Genomic DNA, 23,755 nt, shown 5'->3' with positions numbered 1-23,755 from the left:
CTTTACCCGAATTGCTCCACAACTTGTAACATTCTAAATCAACATTTGGAGGTGATAAATGCTATATTAAGGCAATTAACTTATAAAACAGCGTTTTATGCCTGTTCTCTGAGCCTGTCAATCAACAGTAGCGCCCCACCCACAGGATAACGCAAGGACATCTCTTATCTGCTGTCAGGGAAAACATGGCAAACAGCAGAACGCCCTTCTCAAAGTACTCAGGATGGCAGTACATCACTGTCCCTGAAGGCAAGAGTTTGTCACATGTTACTCTGACTGAAATTTCACAGCCACCGGGAGCCCGTCCTCGCCCCGGGTCCCCTCAAAGGAGGAGCCGACTCCTCCTTCCCCCATCTTCTTTCCGATGACATGTTTTCAGCAAATTTACATTTACATTTAATCATTTAGCAGAGGCTTTTATCCAAAGCGACTTACAAATGAGAACAGTAGAAACAATCAGATCAACGAGAGAAAAACAACGGTATACAAGTGCTAAGACAAGTCTCGGTTAGTCTAGTACAGAACATGTAGCCAGGGTTTTTTTTTTTTTTTTTTTTATGAATATGATAGACAAGAAAAAGAAAAGGTAAGTACTAGTATTAGTTGGTTAAGTGCAGGCGAAAAAGATGAGTCTTTAGATGTTTTTTGAAAATGAGTAAAGACTCAGCTGTTCTAATTGAGATCGGGGGGTCATACCACCAGCTGGGAGCAGTCCAGGAAAAAGTCCGTGAGAGTGATTTTGAACCTCTTTGGGATGGCAACACAAGGTGTCGTTCACTTGCAGAGCGCAAACTTCTGGAGGGTGCATAAGATTGAACTAGTGAGTTTAGGTATGTTGGCGCCGTGCCAGTGGTCGTCTTGTAGGCAAGCATCAGTACCTTGAATTTGATGCGAGCGGCTACTAGTAGCCAGTGTAACCTGATGAGGAGAGGAGTAACATGAGCTGTTTTTGGCTCATTGAAGACAACCCTCGCTGCTGCATTCTGGATCAGTTGTAGAGGCTTGATAGTACATGCAGGAAGGCCCGCCAGGAGAGCATTACAATAGTCCAGTCTGGAGAGAACAAGAGCTTGGACAAGAAGTTGGGTGGCTTGCTCTGACAGGAAGGGTCTAATCTTCCTAATGTTGAATAAGGCAAATCTGCAGGACCGGGTCGTTGTAGCAATATGGTCTGTGAAGCGTAACTGATGATCCATCACAACTCCTAGGTTTCTGGCTGTCCTGGAAGGAGTTATGGTTGACAAACCCAGCTGTACAGAGAACTGTACAGAGCAAATGTGGTCTATTAAAACATAATTATAGTTATTTTTTATTTTTTCATTATTTAATAAAGAAGTGATCTGCAGTGACATCACTTATTGTAAAACTATTTTAACATGGCTTGTAATTATCATATAATTATTATACTTTGAATTTTGACAGTAAACTCACCCTCGATCCTCGGTATCTCATTACAGTCCAGCTGTCTCAGCAGATGTGATGCACTCTGACCTGCTGACAGAGTAACTGGACTGTCCTGATCTCGAGGCTCATCGTCTTCCATTTGCTGGTCCTCAGCACTTGTGTAGTCTTCAGGACTACTGGAAGGAGCCTCCTGATGATCATTATCCTCTACGTAGATGATGTCCTGTAGAGAAGTCTGATCTCAAGAGAGGAATATCAAACAAAATAATAGAAAATGAATATTGCATACTCATATTAATTCTTCATTTAGGGGTACTTTTGACTAGTTTGAAAAAAGTTGAAGTCTTTACACGTTTTCATCGATATTAGGACAAATAAAGTATAAGAGTTTTTTGTAATGTGTAATGGGTGGTGTGTTTTTTAATATTAGACTATTTGTAAATGGTTAAGAGACTTTTTTTTGGATGAACAGAGCTCTGGTGATGAAAACATGACATTTACCTTCAGAACACCTAATGGATGGTCCAACTTCAGCGTCCTGGTCCACCTCACCCTGCTCCACCCTCTCATCCTGAGCTCCGGTGGATTTGGGGCGAGACAAACAACAGAAAAAGGAGGCAAACCTCAGGAACCCTCTCTTTGCATCCACAATCATCACCTCCTTTCTCCACTTTTGTTCTGAGAGAAAGTCGCTGTCCCATATTCAACAGACGATAAAAACGCCATCAACAACTGTAAACACCCTTAATGATAACTACTCCTTGCTCACAAAGTGAGCAGGTGAGTTTCAAGTCTTTATAGTCCCGCACAGGAGATTCTAACACAGATTAAACAATAATAAAAAACGTGTCTAATAATAAATGATCAAAGCATACGCATATATAAAAAAAAAAAATTTCAACATATTTTGCACCATATTTCTCATTTACTATTTTCCTGTTTTATTCATTAATATTTATGTGGTTCAAAACATAGAATATTTTATTGTATTATTGTTATATTAATAAATAAATAAATAAAAAATAGTATTAGCCTAAATTAGAAAAATGCAAAAAAAAAAAAAAAAAAAAAGAGACATGTTCATTAGTGTCCTTCTAAGCCCCACTGTATATAGTTTTCAGAACACTGTTGAATATGAAGTTGATAGAGAATAAAACACAACACACAACACTATTACCAATAAAATGGTACCATTTTGTTCTTTTTATTGTAAACATTTTGCACAAGAAGTTTCACATTTTATAAACACAGACGATGGTATATTGGCAAGTGCATTTGACACTTTGTGCCAGGTGAAGTTTCACTTATGCGTGGCTGCATGTTGCATAATATGGCCATGTAGTGGGTCAGTCAGTTTTTGTAGTGTGCTGATCACTGGCGTATGTGTGCAGTTGATTGTTCTCGCAGCTTGATGTCCCCCTGTCCTCTTCAAACTGTGGAAGGCAGTAAAGATCATACAAACGTCTCGCTAAATCATCCGCCTCCTCCACCGCTTCGCAGCTCTTCTGCCAGCTCTGGGGAATGGAGTCAATTCCATAATGTGCCCCTGCGATTGCCCCTGCCATGCAAGCAATGGTGTCAGTGTCACCACCCAGAGCCAAGCTGTAGGCTATTGTCCTCTCCAGTCCTCCGAATCGCTCTGGCAGCCCGTCCCGGGGCTCCAAACAATGCAGCACGCAGAAGATAGCGGTGGGCACAGACTCTAAGGCAGCGATGCCATTCCCTAATACAAAGAAAGAGTGTCAACTTCAAGAAAAACAGCAGAATGCCTTTATGAATGATCAGATCAATGGTAATCAATAGTAATCGATACTAACCCAGTTCAGATATGACCTCCTCAATGCTCACACTGTTTCTGTCAATAAGTTCTTTCACTCTGTGCAATCGTGAGCAATATGGGAACTCTGATAAACTGAGTCTGTGGAATAAAACACAGTGGCTCTGAATCAGTACTATAATAACTCTTCTTAAATGGACTGTTCACCCCAAAAATAAAAGTCTGTCTTAATTTACTGCTTCAAATCTGTGTGTGGAACTCAATAGAAGATATTTTGTATAGCTTTTTTTATCCATAAAATGAAAGTCAGTGGGGTCCAATGTCATTTGGACAGTGTATTTTTGTATTTATTATAGTATTTATATTTATATATATATATATATTGAATACATTTTTATATTTTCATGTTTCATTTTAGTTCAGGTTTTGATAATTTTGTTATGTGCTTTTATTTAGCTTTATTTTTTTTATTTTTTTTTTCAGTTTTAGTAATTTAGTACTAAAAGTAGCATTAAGTACGGTAGTTCTTAATTCTAAAACTATTTTCTTATTTTCATGTAGCTTTATTTAAAAATGAAATCGTGTTTTTTCATGTTCTACTGAAGAAAGAAAGTCATTCAGGTTTGGAACGACATAAGGGTGAGTAAATTATGACACACTTTTAACTTTAAAACTTTCCATTTAAGAAACATACAGCTGAAATTTGTTCTTTCAATGGGTTCACTTACGCTTTAGCATCAAGCTGGGCTTTTTCATCTTTTTCCATCTCTTCCATTTCTGATATCAGTTTGTTGATGAATTCTTTTGGCAGAGCCAAAGCGCCTTGGAGAGACAGATGGACAGCAAGGGCCTGCAACGCCGCCCCATTGTAGCCCAAAGAGCATGAGTGTGTTAACATTGCGCCAAGCCGTGAGTACTGCCAAAAACAAATAGAAGGACAGAATGTTAGCCTGGGACAGTCCAAATTATCCTTTCAAATTAAGCTTTTAACAATGGTTCTCAGCCTTTCTGACTCAAAGGCCCCCTACTGTCAAGCACAATATTCAAACCCCCCCTTTCCAATCCATATGCACCAACCTATATTTTCAACACTGCCTATGTAATTATGACAAAGCTTTTTCATTAACAGAAACTGGGAATATTTATATCTTAAATAACCCACGATTCATTTGTGTTTCAAAAACTGTATGTTCTTCAGTAAAAAACAACAGTTATTGAGAAAGAGAAAAAAAAGATTCACTTTACTGTACATGTTAATTTATGTGTTTTTAGCATTCTTATTTAGATCTGAGTTAATTATTAATTTAGTACACTTATAATAATTGATTAATTTAAATATGTTTAAGCCATCCTGTGGCCCCCTAGTGGGCCTCCGCCCCCAGGTTGAGAAAATAGGATATAAAGTCTAAAGGCTACACTTCAGTCTTTTTATGACCAATTCAAAATGTCAAAAATGCTTTAAGTCAAGAATGCTTGAAGTCTACTAGCTTAGATTCGACAATCATATGATTGTTTACCTTGCAGACATCAGCGCGACTTTTGAAGGCCAGGGCAAAGGGTGCCGCTCTCATGGCACCTCCATTGCCGAAAGAACCGCGGCCGCCAAACTGAGCCTGCGCCGGCTGGAAGACATCCTTCAGATGGGGCGACGCAAGCTTCCGCAATACCTGTACGACACCTGAGCCGTAACCTCGCCCCGGAGCAAGGTTATACTCCTTTGCAAATCTGGAATTAAGTAAGATGATCAGGAAAATCGAACACTTGCTTAAAGGACTCTTGTAGCCCTTTCCAATGATAACAAACCTTCGGGCCATGTCTCGTTCATCAAACTCCATCCTGGTGAGGAGTGAATCTGCCACGCATCGCATCATGGCTGTGTCATCACTGTACTGAAGAATTCCTGGGAAAAAAGTCAAGATGGGTAATTAAGAAACAATTAGATTCATAGTCAAAATATTTAATGAAAGTAAAACTGGTATTTTTTGTGTTCTTTTTTTATATAGCAAAAAATGGTGCATAAATTAAAGATGAATATTAACTGGTACCATGAAATCCCCTCAACATATTAAAGGATAAATATTACTGAAACAAAAAAATACAGTACATTTATATCACCAATAATGTTACCGCGAAGGTTCACAATTGTGACCCCTAAATGAGGAATACTAGAGGATTAATAAAGACTTTAGGACATGCAAAAGTTTGATTTTTAATTTAACATGGCCTTCTGATCCGGTAATGTTAAATATTACATACATGCGTAAGTAAATACTGTCAGTGTATAATATAATCGTAAAATACGTTAATACTCACCCTCGCCCCGTGTTTCATCCTCCAGAGCGCTGAGATGCTGAAGGACTCGATCTAGAGGTACATCCACAGCGCCTTCAAACTCGCCGCCTATACAGTCACCCAACACCGAGCCGACCAGAGCGCCGCGGAACCGGGACAACACACCGGGCGCTGCTACACGCGCCGCAGCCGACATTTCTCCCGCTGTATCCTAATATAAACACACGCTGCACACGAGAAACCGAGTCAGACTGTTCTAGTGTGATTCTAGCACAGTGACATCCGGGGTCTGTTCCGCTGGAGGACTGTTGTCACTGTGCGACCCGCTTCTTACCGCAGCATGTCAAATATATACGTATCACGATTCATCAAACTAGCCGCGAATATTATAATTTCGACCCACTCTCTAAAATTACTATACCTAACTTTGCGGAAACGCTTGGTTCTTTTTATTTATGGCATTTATTTCGTTATTTAAAGACAGAATCGCTGCGCAGAAGGCTACGGCGCGCTGCAGTTGAGTAAGTGAGCTACGTTTCCACGCCTGCTGATTCAACAAATTCTAAATTCAGCAATTATTTAAAACGTGCATATAAGACCATCATAGACATTTTAAGTTTTAGTTTAACTTTGTAGTTTGGTTATAACTGATTTATAGTGCAGAATTGTTCCTCTTTGTGGGTATTTGGGAATCTGCGGATCCTGGAATGCAGCCCAACATAGGAAGTTGAATTGCGCGGGCACGCGTCTACTCTTTATATGATCTGTATATCATATGCTATTATTCGGCTTAACGAGGAGAACTGTGCGAATATATGCATATTTTGATGATATCTTCGTTTATAATACGTTTGCGTAGCCGTGCTAGTGTTCAAAAGAGAAAGAGGCGGTAAGTAAGATTGAAATAACTACGACGTTTTATTTGTCAAAATCAATACGGATCGTGGACTTTTCTTTCAAGACCGAGAAGTAAACACTGGACGCCTTGAAAAACAGTCAGTATAGCATTTATATTCATATAACAGCAGCCAAGCAACAAGCTAAGTGAATTACTGAGAGTTTATTGTTTTAAGTTAAAACTTGTTTTGTACATTTTGAGAGTATATTTAATGTAAACCAAGGAGCTCGTAAAGGTACACGGCGACCTTCTAAAAATCATATTTTAAACTTTTTGTCTTCGCTATAAACAACAATTAGTAATCAGATAACTCAAAAACCACCGAAATATAAATTTTTTATTCTCTTTCCATATTACAAAACTATTCTATCAGTATTTCCCCTTAGGGGCTCATAGGACCTATACATAAGAAGTAGTAATCTGTTATCTTAATAAAAATAAATGAATACTTACACATGAAAATGCCTCTAGCTGAAGAAACACCGACATTTTTATGCTTCATTGTTTGTTAGATTGCCACCAGGTCTGGAAACGCGCTTGTTATGAATCCCTGGGACCCCATTACTTACACGGTGACACCTGCTGCTAAGATTTTAGCTAGATGTGTAACATCAGGCACCATGACACAGGTAAACTAAGACATGGCTAATTTTGAGATAGACTTTTAAACTGTTATGGTGGATAATACCAAGCATTTGTGTTATTGATCTTACAGGAGGAGCTCGACGCTGTCCCACGGGATTCAGAAGTCTTTTCCACATCTTTACTTAAAGCTGAGAAACTGAACAGAATTAGACATGATCTCGATCAGGTTGGAAAACAAATTTAATATTTTTTATTTCACCACTTAATATTTTTTCTGATTTTGTCGTTCCAAACCTGTATGATTTTTTTCTTCTGTTGAACACAAAAGAAAATATTTTGAATAATGTTGGGAACCAAACAGTTGACGGTAGAGATTGACATCTATAGTATGGAAAAAAATATTACGAAAGTCTATGGCTACCGTCAACTTGAGGGTTAGGAAATAATGAAAGAAATTCTATTTTTGGGTGAACTAACCCTTGACATGATTTTCTTTTTTGTCATCCACTCACTCAAAGACTAATTTAGATTTAGAGCTGCTGAAGCTGGAAAGAGACGGTGCAGATGTCACTCACACTCATTATCTCAGTAAGGGTTGCAAATGGAATCATGCACATTTGGTATACACAATTTGTATACTAGAAGAGTGTATTTTACTAATGAATGTTTTGTTGTAAGGTCAAAGGTATGCTTCCTTGCAACAGTTCACTTCCCACCTTCAGGAAGTGTTGCAAGAAGACAGTCCTACGAGAGAGACTCACAAAGCCACTGTGTCAGCAGAACCTCCCCATTCAGGCTGATCTTCACAGGTCCGGTGCATTTAATGTGCCACTCAAAGAAAGTGGCTTTTGTTCAATGTTTTAAATTGTATATTTGTATTGAATTAATTGCCTACAGTATTAATAACTGTTTATGACCTTGTGTACAGATATGTGGTAGAGCTCATGGGGATGGTGGTGGAGTTCATTCAGAACTTGGAAGTGAAAATTAAGATGGTTCAAGCAATTCCAACCACTGACAGTTATCTGAGTAATTTGGTAAGTGTATATGCATATACAACATCAAGAATATGCCTGTTAGAACTAAAAATATATAGACCTGTGGTGGTTAAAAAATCAATTAATTATGTGATATGCTTTGAAACCAGTGTCTATATGTGATTTACCTTTATTCTAGTAAACCTGTCAAGTTTATAATGTAAATGCATATTCTAACTGTTCTTTCTGAACTCCTCTCCATCAGAACAATGCCAGAACTCAACTGCTGTCTCAGGTCACTGAAGTTGAGAACCTGTACAAGCAAGTTCTTAAGCGACGAGGCCATCTACAGACCAACATTAAAGACACATCCATTTGATAAAGAATTTAAGAAAATTTAAATATAATGGCACCTAGCATTTGATCAGGATACCAGTGGATATTAAATGAATAAAAAAAGAACTAATCTTCACCTTGTACCTACTGGTTGTTTACAGGCATCTTTAGAGAAAACTGATTCAATTTGTTTTAATTCATGGATTATGTATATACTGCAGCGATATGTAAATATTGAGACATGCTTCATTTTATGTGAGTTTTTTACTTTTGTATTTTTATGTTTAATAATAATAAATACATTTTCCACATTTGAAACCAAAATCTCAGGGTTTCATTGCTTGTAACCAGCATTATGTATTTTATGATTTGTGCACTAAATATACTTTCTTTTTGCTGATACCTTAATATACCATCAGTGTAAAATAAGTAGTGAACAGCTATATCCCTGATGTATCAAAACAGTTTTTCTCATTACTTGCCTGCTTGCTTGATTGTCTGCGACTGCAGTGGATGATTTTTAGGTGGAACAACTTAAAAGATTTGATTCTGGCTTTATAATATTTGATATAGCATGACAAATGAAACCATAAATTCAGCACAATAATATTTGCTCTTGCTGCTTTCCCCTCTCTTCCATCAAGAGCACTTTCTGTGTAATATTGTGTTTTGTGCACAACAGCTCCACCTACAGAACAAGAGAGAAATAACTTAATGTTAGAGATTCATTTCTAGAGCAGTGGTTTTCAACCGGGAGGCCACAAGATGACTTGGAAGTGTTTAAATTAATAAATTATTATTAATATGTTAAAATAATCTAACTCTAAATTAAAATGCTAAAAATAAATAAAAACAATGAGGATAAGCTGAAAATTTGGTCATCAAAAGCTATTGTTTTTACTGAAGGACAGTTTAATATTTTTAAGAACAGTTCTTGAAATTTTTGGAATCATAAGCTCAGTTGTGGTTAATGAATTTGATTATTGTGCTGGGCAATAGGTAGCCTTCAAAAAGGTTGAGAACTGTTCTAGAATGAAATGCATTGAATAAACCAGCATCTTCAGTGCTTGAAGCCATGGTAACACACTGAAGTGCACTAACCTGGAGCTTTATCTCTTGAATCTTGTCTTCGTTTCCATTCAGACTGTATCCACGCTTTTTCAGAAGACTTTCAATGTGCTTAGTAAGAAATTTTGTTAAAGTACATTCAGAAAACTATTTTACAGTACATATGATTCACTTATAGTAATGATTGTGGTCTAGTATAAGTACACACCTCTGCACATCAGCATTGGGTTCCAGTGCATTACGCTCCTGTAAAAAATGCTGTAATTCTGGGCCCTTTGCATCTAAAGTGCTCAGGGCCTTACAGGCAGCAATGCGCACACTGGGCTCCTCCTCATGGTGTAAAGCCCACATCAGCAACTCCTGGAGAGCTGGGTTCATCCAACCTATTTGCCCTAAAGCAATTTATATAATAATAATTTCTTAATGTAATAATAAAAATTGTAACATTCATTATTAGACACAAAATGACTGCACATAAACTGATTAAAGAAATAGCTCACACAAAAATTCAAATTAATTGAAATTTTACTCATCCAATATGTAGTAGTTTGTAGTTTGTTTCTTCATCAGAACAGATTTGGAGAAATGTAGAATTACATCACTTGCTCACCAATGGATCCTCTGCAGTGAATGGGTGCCGTCAGAATTTGAGTTCAAACAGCTGATAAATCACACAATAAAATCAAAACACACAATAACAAAATCACAATAATCCAAAAAGTAATCTACACAACTCCAGACCACCAATATCTATAAAAACATTGCTTCTTTTGAAACCATATGTTCGTACTACATAATAAAGGTTCCTCCAGTGAAAAAGTTCCCCCTGTTGTGCCCTCACATCAAGTTTGTTTAGAACCGTTTTGGACTGTGTTTGCTTGTAAATAGTGCTTGATTTGATTTCTCTCCTGATTCAGATGAGATGACTTCATGGACAATATGGATAGAGGACTTATATTTTATCTGGAAGCAATAGTTTGAAGTGTGTTTATTACAAACACACAGCTTTTCACTTCACAAGACGTCAACTGATGGACTGGAGTCGTGTGGATTATTGTGAGGTTTTTATCAGCTGTTTGAAATCTCATTCTGACGGCACCCATTCACTGCAGAGGAACCATTGGTGAGCAAGTGATGTAATGTTAAATTTCTCTAAATCTGTTGAAGAAACAAACTCATCTACATCTTGGATGGCCTGAGAGTGAGTACATGTTCAGCAGTTTTTCATTTTTGGGTGAACTCTTCATTTAATTAATTTTCAAGCTCACCATCAATTGCTTCCACTTTCACCTCCCATAATGGATCATTCTGCATCAGGTTAATAAGCTGATCCAGGACCTGTGAACATGTGTTATGTGGTCATTCGAATGAACCCTCAATTTCTTATTGTCCATATACCATCAAAGATCTATTGTGCATCTGCACAGCTGCTTTACTTCCTTACCAACTGGTCATCCATCATAAGAGATGCTGCAGTCAAACAAGCTAGTTTGCGCACAGCCACAAAGTCATCATTAAAGCACCGCAGGAATGTAGGCAGTAGCTTGGGTGTCATTATATTGAGCTGACCAATGAAGATTAGCGCTTCCATCCGCCAAGCAGTCGGACCCTCCTTCAGCTTTGCACTGTGGAGATACTGCATGCTAAGAATGAACTGAATCCAAACCCTCTGATGTGTCTGTTGGGTAGAGATAGTCACCTCAGCTCACTGTGCATCTCTCTGGCTGCATCCATTTTACTCAGAGCCAGCGCTGCAGCGTGACGAACAGCACCGCTCCAGTCGTTCCACATCATGTATATCAGTTTGTTGCAAAGATCCTGCATGAAAAGCAATTCTAGTATTTTCTACAATCATTAGAGAAATTAGGTATAGAGCCGTTTGAAATGTGCAAAAGAATTACATTGTGATACCTTGTTTATTGGACTTCTGAGCTGTGCAATGCTAGTACAGGCCTGAACTCGTGTTATCCAGTTAGCACTGTTTAACTCTTCTGCCAGAAGAGAGCGCACCAGTGTCTGGATGTGAAACAGCATGCAAAAGTTTGAGTAGAAACTAAGATTTTTTTTAAGAAAATAGTACTTTTATTCAGCAAGGATGCATTAAATTGATCATAAGTGACACTAAAGCCATTTATAATGTCACAAAATGCTGTTCTTTTGAACTTTCTAAGAAATACATAAGAAATGTTTCTTGAGCAGCAAATCAACATACTAGATCAGTGGTTCTCAATTCAAGCATATGGTCCTAGTCTGTATATCTGCACAGTGTTCTTTGCACCCTACTCCCTGAACACAGGAAATCCACTGAAGTTTACTTCTTTTCGGAACATTCATTGACAGATTTACGCTAAGTCACGGCCTGCAGCGTCTTCACACACAGACGAAACTTACTAGAGAAGTGTGACGTAATATACCTCTGTAAATAAATAGAGTTTAAATAAACGTCTTGCACACTTTAATGCCCTTTGAATGGAACATATACACTCCCTTCATACTGGAATGGAATGGCGGAATATTCTGTGAAGTCCACTTCGCAGGGCACTTACGGTCGAATACAACAAACGTCTGAAGTGATAAGAGATACATACAAAATGTGCAGAGCAGGGGTATATGAGGACTGGAATTGAGAACCACTGTACTAGACTGATTTCTGAAGGATCATGTGACATTTAAGACTGGAGTAATTGCTGAAAATTCAGCTTTGCCATCACAGCGATAAATTACATTCAAATAAAAAAGTAATTTTACAATATTGCACTTTTACTGTATTTTTGATCAAATAAATGCATCCTTGGTTTGCATAAGAGACTTCTTTCAAAAATAAAATCTTACAAATCCCAAACTTTTAAAGTGTGGTTTATGAAAAATGATTTTATGTGAATTAGATTAATTCGTTTATATAGTGCGTGCATAAATAATTGTTCTTTTACTCAAAAACCACTGAGAGAGTCACTCACAGTCTTGCTGCTAATGTTGGAGAGTAGCATCATAGACTGCTCGTGATCTGAAGGAGCGTCTCTGAGAAAGTGCTGTGACAAGAGTCTCTGTATGACAGCTTGACTCGTATCACCGTCTATCGCCAAGCACTGTGCCGCCACCCAGCTGTCTGCACCTGTGCCCGAAGGGTCTGAGTCATAATATATGATGGTCATTTTGAGTCAACATCTGAGTAGAAAAGACTGTTGTACCTGTGACGTTAATTAAGGTTATCTTAATTGACATTTTTAGTTTCAGGCACTGGTACCCTTCCACAGACCTTGCTTCAATGTGCTTCGTAGTATGTCTCTGGCGCGTGCGTTAGGTGTCCTCATGGCATACTGGCACACTGCAGCAGCCATCTGAACTCTCTTCACTGGGTCGTCAAGCGCTGAGACAATGAGAGCCTGCAGCTCCTGAGGAACTGCCTTCAGTTTGCATCCCTTACCATGTTGACCTAAGCAAAGATGGAATTAGCTGACACTTTTTGTGTAATATACTCTTAATCATTTATTTTCTACCTTATTAATTAATGCTTTAAAAGGGTTTTATTTATTCCTGTGATGGCAAAGCTGAATTTTCAGCAGCCATTTCTTCAGTGTCACATGATCCGTTAGAAATCATGATGATATGCTGATTTGGTGCTAAAGACATTGCTTATTATTATCAATGTTGTGGTGCATAATTAAAAAAAATTGTATTATGCATCACTTTTTTTTTTTTATCAGTGTAAAAGTCTTTGCTGTTGTTACTTTTGATTAATATAATGCATCATTGTTGAATAAAAGTATTAATTCTTGCTGACCCCAAATTTTTGAATGATATATTGTATTATATTATTATTTATTTTGTATTGAAAAATGTTTTTATCTGACAGATTAACCTGCTTTGCCAGGGTCAAGCTCTTCTTGTGGTCCATTAACTGCTCCCAAAGCACAAGTTATGATGGCCTCCAGCCGCACTGGGCAATTAGGGTCACTAAGAGCCCTTTTTAGGCCCTCAATGGTCACTCTCTGCAAGGGCAACTCTATATGAAACAAAATAATGATTTTCCAAAAGTCTTTTCCATATGAGCAATCGATGCAAAAACAATAAAATGCATGCAGGTATCCAAGGTGCTTTCCTGCTAATAAAACACACTGGATATCTATAATTCTGCTTCATAGCCAACAAATCTCAGCAATGTGTTTTTATAAGCATATTATAACTTAATAAAAGTGCAATTTATTAACTGATTATAAATATAACCATTAAAAATAACATGTGCAGAGGTATGGCACACAGAGCTGAGAAAAGAAACACCTACTGATGTTGCAGGCATTCCTCCATTGATCAACTGCATAGCGAAGTGTGGAAAGTTCAGTCACAGACTGTTTGGGCATCTCAGGATCCTGTCCGCTGAAGTCCGGAGGTCCGAGACCCTGCTTGAGGGCAGAGTCAATTTTGGTGGGCTGATCCATCCATCGCTGTTCCGGTTTTACCGTTCTACCAGTTCCTGCTAAAACAAATGGATCCAGAAACATAAATATTTGAGCCACATATGAATCTTTCAACTTTCCATGTCTCAAAGACATTTTTAACACTAATACTGTACTTCAAGATACTGTACATATGTAAGTCTACCTGAGAAGATCTCCTGTTCAGAGACGTTCTTTGTGACATGACTGCCGGCACTTGGATTCAAGATATCCTGTAGCCGAGGGGCCTGTGGGATCTCAATGTGCTTGCTGGTCAAAGTGGCTGCTGTCTTATTTAAGCGGTTCTGCACATCTGTGCTTACCGGAGAGAGCACATAACCTGGTATCCTGTTAAATAAGGACAGACACCACAAAAAACGTGGAAAAATGTGGAATACAGTGTGGCTTTGGACTAAGTAAGTGAATGCATTAAAGGGATAGTCCAGCCATAATGAAAATTCTCTCATCATTTACTCACCCACATGTCGTTACAAACCTGTATGCTATGCATTTTTTTTTTTTTTTTTACTTCGGAACACAAATATAGAACAATGTTGGTAACCAAACAGTTTTGGTTCCCATCGACTTGCACTGTATTTTTGTTCATACACCGGAAGTGAAAATGAACAGTAACTGGTTACCAGCATAATTCGAAAAATTTTCTTCTATGTTCCACAGAAGAAAACCTGCCATACAAGATTGGAACGACATGAGGATGAGTAAATGGTGATAGAATTGTAATTTTTTGGTGGACTATACCAAGGTGCTCTATTTAGAAAACAATTTCGATTAAATAGTTCTACCTGTGTTTTCTCAGTTGTAATAGTTGACTCGTCTTATTTTGTGCACACTCCTGCACCCTGCTGCTCTGGGCTTCCCAGTCCTCTGTAGAGGACTCCTTCAAACAGGGGTGCACATTCAAAACCCGGAATGGTTTTGTTATTCTAAACACATCATACATCTTGCTGATACTAATACTTATGAAAGGTACCTTGGTGTTCACCGCAAGAGCCTGTACTGAAATTCTGCTTTCTTCTTGGGTTAAACAGTTGATGTTGCAGGGTTTTTCATTGTTCTCATGCCTCTTTATTATCTTTAATCTGGTACCTGGTGCTAAGGGACCCGTGGCTTGGAAAAGCCAGCTAAAGTCAGCTTTTCTGTATGAAATAGCCCCCATCTCATCCATAACTTCATCAGAGAAAGAAAGGATCTGGCTTGCATTATTCAGAAGCTGTTTGTACAGAAGGTCCTCTCTGCGCTTGCTGTGATGCTCTGATCTGCATTTTGCATGCTGTATATTCATGATTCTCTGCGAGGCCTTATGGAAAATTGTCTAAAAAAAGAAACGATGATCAAATAGAAATTAATTAATTAATTCTTAAAGCCTGCTGGCTTAAAAACAAAAGAAATCAGGATACCGTTTTAAATAAAAAGAACCCATATAACGGGAATAAATAAATAAATAATAAAAAGTAACAATAAAAAAGTGCCACCGTGGCTATTATGAGAAGTCACCTACCGACACACTGCACAAATCACGTCCTCACTCAAGTCTCAGCACAGAGCTCACGGTGAATTTTGTTTGTTTGTTTGTTTGTTTTAAATCAAACAAGAAAACAAAAGCAGGTCGCTGAGAAAGGTAAAGTCACCACAGCTCTGGCAGCTCTCAAATGTTGGCATAGCAACAAGACGCGCATGTTTTGGCTGCTGAGCGACTGCCGAGGCTCCCTGACGTGACGTGAACTCATCAGGATTGGAGATCTGATTCAATCCCACCGAGTCAAACATTTTGAATCCGTTCACCAAAATGATTCATGCACTAATTATTAAGGGCCAGTATGTGGCTACACGTAAGCGTCATGTGAATACGTCATTGCGTGAAGCATTCGCTTTGTTAAAAACAACAACTTAAGACTTAATAAATTGTAAAACTTTCAATAACGTCTTTACGCCACAGTAATTCGGTCATCAACCAAAAAAAGAACAAAAAAAACCACCAACCCAAAAAAAAAAAAAAAAAAAATAAAAAACCCACTCCTTGTTGTGAACGAGATTGACTCAAAAATGAACGAAAGACATCATTCAGTTCAATCTGGATAAATTCAAACTCCCAATATCTGCAAAGGATTATGCACTCGTCTTTGATGCTGTAACTTCTGGTCTCCTTCAGCTGTTGTGTGGCGCTAATGCTGTTGATTTGGATGTAACTATTGATTTTAGTTTCAGGTTAGATAAGTATTGTTGATTAAAAAAGTGCAACAATAATTTCCTTAGACAGATTTGTCATTCACTTAGGATAGCCCCAGCTAAAAGTTTCTGGAATTCACGCTTCTGGGAAATTAAGTGGGAGAAGGCTTTTTTGGTTTCCAGGAGATACTGTGTCATCGATAAGATTCATGAGGTTTCATTTAAAATTATCCATTGTATTTACCCAGTAAATCAGGTTATAACAAGATTTAAGAAAAATATTGATTTGAAATGTCAGTTTTGTAATTTTAATGATGACATTATTTGTCTTTTTTTTTTTTTTTGCACAAAATAGTTCTGGTGTGATTTTGAGGTCTTTTTTAAGGAGATTTCTGGAACTGACATTACTTTGGAGGACAAATATATATATATATATATTTTTTATGATAAGGCTTTAGAAAAGAAAATTTGTTTTGTTCTTAATTTGTTTATTATTTTAGGGAAATATCACATTCATAGATGTCGATGGGCGAAAAACATACCTAGTTTTATACAATTTTAAACTTGAGCTTTGTCAATATCTTAAATCATTGGAGGGTGTAAGGAACAGCAAAGCAAAAAAACTGTTGCAAGGCCTTGAAATTCTATCCATTTAAAAAAAATTGTATTTATTTTGTAGATAGAGATATGGATTTGACTTCAGTACCCCTTGTATTTTTTTTCTTTAGTGTTTTTTTTATCTATTTATTTTATTTTATTATTATTTTTGTAATTTATATGTTTGTTTTCACTGATTTTGTTGTTTTTGTTATTATTATTCTGTTTTATCATTTTTATTTAATTGCTGTCTCTTGTTGCTGAATAAAGCATTAAAAAAAAACATTCAATTCACTTTCACTCACGAACCAGATGTCACGGTATTTGGTCGTCCTGTTCTTTGGCAGTACAGGAAGACAATCACTTACATGCCTCAAAAGATTCATTCAGCACTAAATATATGAATCAGTGCATAAGTAAAACAGCCGCTTTCTGGTATAAGGTCCATTAAGTACCCACTGATGAGTTCTGGGAGGTTTTAATGTTGGTAGACAGATAATATGAATGAACAAATCACATGAACAAAATGGTTGGGAGACATTTTGATGTTTTAGCATTGGAGCCATTTTATTCTGCACTATTTTTTTTAACAGTCACTGCCATTTCAGCAGCATTTCTTGACTTTCTCACATCCATACTTCAAACATACAGGTCAGGCCATAACATTAAGTTTAAAAGGGGATTGTTATATGATGAGTCTCTCTCATTTGATGAGCCACTGTAATTCAAATGCGATGTCTTCTGTTACAGAGACATATATTGCTGTTTCTGGGAACCTCCTTAGAGGGAGAGTTTCCAACAAGCTGCATACATAATCACTTGCTTCTTTGAAACAATGTGAGTGAATTGCCACGGAACCTTTGCTTATATAAACCAGACATCAAAGACAATCCTTTGATGCCAACATATACATTCAGTGGATTAGCATTAACAAAATAAAATAATAATAATAGTGAAAATGACAGCAATAATAGTAATCATCTTTGTCTTCAATTATATATGTATGTATGTATTGTATATATATATATATATATATATACTGTACATATATTCATAAATAACTTATGTTATATATAACGTAATTTTAATTTATTTGATCTATTTATTTCTTTAAAAACAATGTCAGATTAGTAACAAAGGCTAAATGGCAGCTATTGAATTAATTTTCTCTCTTAATTATGTCCTTTGAGTAAGTCAGTAGTCATAATCTTTTCCTTCAGTGACCACAAACAAGCAATGCATGATTTTTGACATAAAATGTAATGTGTTTGTTAATAGATCTTCTTTTAAATGAATTTATTAAAACTGACATACAGTATTTGTCAGCCAGCTTTTCATAAATAGTATGAAAAGCTGGTTCTATTTATTGATAATTCCAATCAAGCCCTTTAGTTGAAATCAAAATGTAAACAAAAAAGTCTTCAGTGCTGCACTGAATAAGCCACATTTCTTAATTTTGCACATGTTAGTTAAAGCAAAACAAAGTTCATGAGAATACACTTCTTCAGTTCGGCATCAAGCAACAGCCATCAAGTCCACTTTCTGCATAGTGTAAGTAATAATGTCTAACAAACTTTTTCTATCGACCACTTCAAGCCACTTTAAACCGAAGTCTCCACACAACAGGAGCCTCTGCGAACATAATATCTCCTCACCTCAGAGGAGTCTCCACAGCCCTCAGGCCGATGTACAATAAGAACTGGGAAGAAGCGGGCGTCTTGGTAGGTCGGTGGGCTGTCATTAAGTGCAAGCTGACTGGTGTAAGACCTGCAGCACTGCTCATCAGGGCAGCAGCGCTCTGTAAGTGTACTACTGCGGCTCCTCCACAGCCCCATGGTGCGCCTGGAGCCGTACATGCGGCACAGCGAGAAGTGCGAGGTGTCCAGGGACAAACGGGAGTGGAAGGTGTGGCGAGAGAAGATGGAGGAACAGCTAGAGCTGATAGTTGGCCGTCTTCGCCCGCCTTCCTGATTGCAACAGTGCTCACAGTTCTGAACCAACGTCCCGTAGCTCTGTGCCGAGCAGCTGTCCAACAGCAAGCGGTTGGAGGAAATGCTTTCTCTGTGGTTTGACCCAGAAGTCCCCAGGTTCATTAGCATGGCCTCCGAGTAGCTTGGTATAAGCTGGCGGTTTGAGCGAATGTGCCATTCCAGCTCCGTACTGTCGATGGTTTCTGCTCTCGGAAGGCCGTAGCGATTGTTCCTTGTGGTGGCGTCGGCCTCTGGAGATGGGCTGTCGTTGCTATACTCTAGTCCGAAGAGTTTCTCAACTTGGTAGTGCACAAACGCCGTCCGGTACTCGATCAGCACTCGCAGTGGCCAGGAGAGCATGAGGAGAGCTGCCAACCAGAAGGTGACCCGCGAGGTGTACCACGGCAGTTGGTCGGGATCCACATAAGCGATGAGGTGCTCTTTAAAGTCGACGTTCTTCAGCAGCATGCCTTCGCGGGCTTCCATGTAGTCATCCAGTCCCTCGATTTCCGAGAAGAACCTGGCTCGTTGGTTGAGGTACGCATTTTCAGGTCCTGCTCCTGTGAAACTGAAGCACTTGGAGAAATGTAACCGTGTCGCCGTGTGAGCCTCCAGCCCACGCAAGTTGCGCGAGACGTCTCTCATTCCGCAGTGGCTATAGTCGAACTCGCCCTCTGCCACATGTGTGTTAACACGCTCGTGATAAACCTGCGTGGTCGTGTAGGCGTCTCCATTCCGGTAACGCGTCACTTGTCGAGTCCTGCGTACGAAATGGTAACTGATGGCTTTCCACCAGACGCACGGGCGGGCTTGACGCATGCGCAGAACCCTTTCGTACACGCTCTCAACGTTGGCCTTGCACTGTAACTCGCTGCGGGCACGACAGTGCCAGCACTCCATAAGGTAAACGGCGTAGAGCATGAGCAGGAAGGCCAAGGGGATGTACACATAACCGTCAGAGCAAGGGCTGTCGTGGTATATCATGGCACGACCTCCTCCTCCTCTAAGAGAGTTCATTGAGGCTGTGAGGGAAGTACTGGAGGAATCGAAGCTCAACTTGGTGACCTGGGTGAGCTGACACCAGGCCACGGCACCCAGGCAGCTGTACATGAGCAGTGAAAGGAGAAGGCATCGCCAGTGCGTCTCGCGGCACATAGAGGCACTCAGGGACTGCTTTATTGGCCATTGCTACAAGGAATAATGAGAAAGAGAAATAGTAATCAGCATATTTACCAGGCACACCGGCTTGCTGTGAATAAGAAAACAAGAGGTAATGAATACAAAAACCATCAGAGATTTAGTGTCACTTATATGACACAATGATATTGGACAAAAGGATCAAATGTCTTCTGATCAGTGTTGTTATTGTTAACTAAAACTATTTTTAGTCATTGTTTTTAGTAAGGGAAATAAAGTTGAAAAGTAATATAATTAAAATGAGAAATGTTGCCTGGCCAAGTAACTGAAATAAGTTTAAGTGCTAAAATGACTAAAACCTAAATAATAATGAATTAAAGCTAAACAGAGTTATAAAAACCAAACAAAATTACTAAAACTTAAAATTACTAAAAATAAAATTTAAACTGAAAATATAAAAATAAAAGCTAATTTCAAATATTAATAAATACTATAACACCCACACACACACATATATGTGACCCCGGACCACAAAACCAGTCTTAAGTGTCAATTTCTCAAAATTGAGATTTATACATCAACTCAAAGCTGAATAAATAAGCTGTCTATTGATGTATGGTTTGTTAGGATCGGACAATATTTGGCTGAGACACAACTATTTGAAAATCTGGAATCTGAGGGTGCAAAAAAATCTAAATATTGAGAAAATTGCCTTTAATATTGTCCAAATGAATTCTTAGCAATGCATATTACTAATCAAAAATTAAGTTTTGATATATTTACAGTAGGAAATTTACAAAATATCTTCATGGAACATGATCTTTACTTAATATCCTAATGATTTTTGGCATAAAAGAAAAATCGATAATTTTGACCCATACAATGTTTTTTTGACTATTGCTAAAAATATCCCCCTGCGACTTAAGACTGGTTTTGTGCTCCAGGGTCACATGTATTACTAAAATAATACTGCCTCAGCTGTCCAGTGTGTCTTAGGTTCCTCTTAAATATCCTATTACATTAAACTGCTCTAAAAATAAAAAACATTTAAAATAAAATAAATTTTACTTCTAAATGAAGTCTATGCACATTGATTTGAGTCTAATTCAAACAAAGTGCAGACAACACTCTGACAGTAAACGCTTAACATGACTAGGGTATAGATCTATGTGAGAAAGTGGGGCCTGACAAGACAGAAGATTTGTAGCAATCCTTCAGTTCAGACTTAGTTACTTACAGTACATCCTGGCACAAATCTTCAGATTATGTCTATTAAACCTAAGACAAGCACACACTTGCTTCAGATAATTGACCTGTATTTAAACTGGTTAACCATTTGAACATTTTACAGGTAATTCTATTTTTATGACATTATTCAGCAATTCCTGCCTTCTTTTTTTTACGACTGATGAAAATCATAGAGCACTATGTAACCAGCAATGATATGGATGAAGCAAAACATGGTGGATGTCATGTCATTGCAACTTTGTCTTAAGTCTTCAATCAACACCAGACAAAATCAATCAATTTTATTTATTTATTTATTGTATTCAAAACCTGCAGGAGAATAACTCAGCAATGCTTTTGGACTAGCTCTGGACTTTGCACACCTCTTTATCAATGCACAGAATTGTTCGTAATTGGAAAAGGACCTTTGCTCCTAATTCCGAGCCTGGGTTTGAATCTCACTCAAGAGTACAGAGCTTCTGAATACAAATTATGATTATTACAAAAAATGTCAGCTATTGCCATGAGTTCACTGAATTAAACATACTAAGAGGCTGCTTTTATTTAATTGAACTGATCAAAAATCTGAGAATTTTGTGTTTTGAGTAAAACCCTGACTCCGTATCTGAGATTACGGCTTAGAATTGTATTTGCATGAGTTGAGAATGTATGGTTTTGTCCCATTCAGGTAATACTACAGCTTCTGATATTTCTAAGGGTTGAAAGGCTTTTAAAGAGGGGAGAGCGAGGTGCAGCATAAATAATGGAAATCCCACATGAAAGAGAAAACATGTGACAGAGCTAACAGCCATTCAAAAGCATACTGTAGAAAAAACTGCTCTTATCCTTGCTGCTCTGGGATAAGTGAAACTTTGGACATAATATGGTTATGATCTAAGATGCCTAGCAGATGGAGCACTGATTTTGTTTGTCGGTTTAAAAAATGAAATTTAATTTGAAGCAACTGCTCATCTGCTGATACCTAGAAAAATGAAAATACAAACAAACATTCCTTCACCAACCTACTTGAATTCTCATCAGTTTGAATGTAATTTTTGGAGAAGATAAAACCACAATTCTGAGTTCCAGCAAGCAGGATTTGTTTGAAAGATGAGTTTAGGGACACAGAACAGAACTGGCAGGCCATACCAGAAAGCTTTACAAGGCAATATGCACCAATAACATTAATATCAGAGATGTGGATTGGAATCAGCATCAGTGCCAGGCTATTTAATATGAGTGTGTGATATATGAAAGGATTTATCCAAAATACAGAGTTAAACATGTCTGCTCTAACTCCCTTTGGTGAGGGTGATTCTCAAGCTAACAGGCATATAATCTTTACCACAGTGGCAATTCCATAATTACAGCAGTGTATTACAGAGGTGTTGATCAATGCACAAATCGGCTGAGTGCAGTGAATATGACAACAGATTTAGAGCTATACCTAATGTAAAATGCAAAAGCACTTCCCAATTTCAATCTGTTTGTCCTCCTTGGTGTCTTCTCAGATTTATTGTCATTATGGAATTTGTAGATCAAGCACCACCACAAAATCAAACCAGCTTAAGCATTCCTTCCAGTGTAGACCACACAGCCTAATTCAGATTCAAGCATTGCATCCTATTAGGTTACTTCAGATCTGCAGTCAGTGATAACTGCAAAGAACTCAAGAGTTTCATTATAGATGATTATCACTAACCTGTGCATCATGAAGTTTATGCATCATTTGGAAGCAGAGGAATGGTCAAAAGGTATTACATTTAACAATTCCTTACATAGAACAAATATAAGTGCATTTACAATAACATTTTCTCAATCTCAGACAAACCTTTACTATGACCTGCCAGGCAAAGCACACTAAGACAATTACAGTCTACAGGGGGATAGAATGCAGAAATCCCCTCTCCTCCATGATGACTCTGGTACATCTAGTACTTATAAGACTCATCTCATACCTCTTCCAGCACATCGAGACTGGCCGGTGTCTCCGCGCCTCCATCTGGGGTGCTTGGCGCGGTGTCCTCCGCAGTAGTATCAGTTTCCAGATCTAGAGACAACATCCTGCGGCAGGTATAACATTGCAGTCAAATATGTTATCTGCAATACGCCGCTTTTCTCAATGAAACACGCTTCGGGACGCTGTTTCGTCCGGCTGTGCTGTATTTGGGAAGGATGCCAGGAACGCCGGGGATCCCGCTCTGGGTGTTCCCATTCAGGCAGACTGGGGGGCGGAGACCGCGGGGAGACTGCGGAGGACGGAGAACAAAACTGCTCCCCAAAGTCTCGTGGAGACCGAATCTGATTCTTTGATTTGTGTTTATCCTGAACCCACTGAACTGCGCGAGATGTGATCGATTCCTCAGCATAATTAAGAGAGAAGACGTTGCGTGTTTGTGAATATTTTCAACATAAATTTAACTATTAAATAATTTCTAACTTACTAGTTAAATATTAAGCATCTTATACGGGAGAAATGTTTTAAAAGTTAAGTTAATTAATAAAAGTTAAATGAATAATAAAATATGAACTTTGATTAAATTCACTGATGATAAACATGGGTCTATGTGATGATAAATACATAAACTGCCAAAGTGATCAGAGGAAAGCCAGTGATACTCAAACATGGATTTGAAGACAATAAAGCTTTTCTTAAAGATAATATTGCCCGAATATAATTTCTGTTATCCTTTATGCAAAGCCTCTTTGTCGTTGATATATTTATCAAATTATATTTGATTTAATATTTTAATATAAAATAAAATAATATAATTAATATAATATCAGCAATAGTAAAGGGGAAATAAAATAAGGTTATTGTTATGTAAATAAAACGAAAATTAAGAATATATAATTAAAAATATATA

General features: G+C 37.9%; 3 protein-coding genes and 1 pseudogene across 4 annotated transcripts; 1 reads left to right on the top strand and 3 right to left on the bottom strand.

Moving 5' to 3' along the window:
* Nucleotides 1–2,578: 2,578 nt before the first annotated feature.
* Nucleotides 2,579–6,001, bottom strand: LOC109107701 (ADP-ribose glycohydrolase ARH3-like). The gene is made up of 6 exons (XM_042774645.1): nt 5,495–6,001; nt 4,985–5,081; nt 4,699–4,906; nt 3,910–4,097; nt 3,222–3,322; nt 2,579–3,127 (listed from the first exon to the last, which is right to left on the bottom strand). The coding sequence occupies exons 1-6, from the start codon at nt 5,667–5,669 to the stop codon at nt 2,751–2,753; spliced, it is 1,146 nt and encodes a 381-aa protein (XP_042630579.1). The 5' UTR covers nt 5,670–6,001; the 3' UTR covers nt 2,579–2,750.
* Nucleotides 6,002–6,291: 290 nt separating this feature from the next.
* LOC109107353 lies at nt 6,292–8,587 on the top strand (annotated as a pseudogene).
* A 219-nt stretch (nt 8,588–8,806) lies between these two features.
* heatr4 (HEAT repeat containing 4) lies at nt 8,807–15,579 on the bottom strand. Of its 2 annotated transcripts, none has more exons than XM_042774614.1 (15): nt 15,290–15,579; nt 14,762–15,103; nt 14,574–14,668; nt 13,937–14,118; nt 13,620–13,808; nt 13,197–13,340; nt 12,594–12,770; nt 12,295–12,464; nt 11,249–11,353; nt 11,037–11,155; nt 10,782–10,962; nt 10,606–10,675; nt 9,546–9,735; nt 9,371–9,449; nt 8,807–8,957 (listed from the first exon to the last, which is right to left on the bottom strand). In XM_042774614.1, exons 2-15 carry the CDS (start codon nt 15,071–15,073, stop codon nt 8,865–8,867), a joined length of 2,106 nt encoding a protein of 701 aa, XP_042630548.1. In that variant the 5' UTR covers nt 15,074–15,103; nt 15,290–15,579; the 3' UTR covers nt 8,807–8,864. The 2 variants fall into 2 exon arrangements, with proteins under 2 accessions (XP_042630548.1, XP_042630547.1); XM_042774613.1 differs by having other exon boundaries at nt 13,620–13,811; nt 15,290–15,578.
* A 2,053-nt stretch (nt 15,580–17,632) lies between these two features.
* On the bottom strand, nt 17,633–23,262 carry LOC109107803 (transmembrane protein 151B-like). The gene is made up of 2 exons (XM_019121000.2): nt 22,847–23,262; nt 17,633–19,712 (listed from the first exon to the last, which is right to left on the bottom strand). Exons 1-2 carry the CDS (start codon nt 22,949–22,951, stop codon nt 18,156–18,158), a joined length of 1,662 nt encoding a protein of 553 aa, XP_018976545.2. The 5' UTR covers nt 22,952–23,262; the 3' UTR covers nt 17,633–18,155.
* Nucleotides 23,263–23,755: the final 493 nt, after the last annotated feature.

Source organism: Cyprinus carpio, chromosome A17 (assembly GCF_018340385.1).
Source record: "Cyprinus carpio isolate SPL01 chromosome A17, ASM1834038v1, whole genome shotgun sequence".
NCBI lineage: Eukaryota > Metazoa > Chordata > Actinopteri > Cypriniformes > Cyprinidae > Cyprinus > Cyprinus carpio.
Note: the sequence above shows the minus strand (reverse complement) of the source record. Positions and strands in the feature narration are given on the sequence as shown.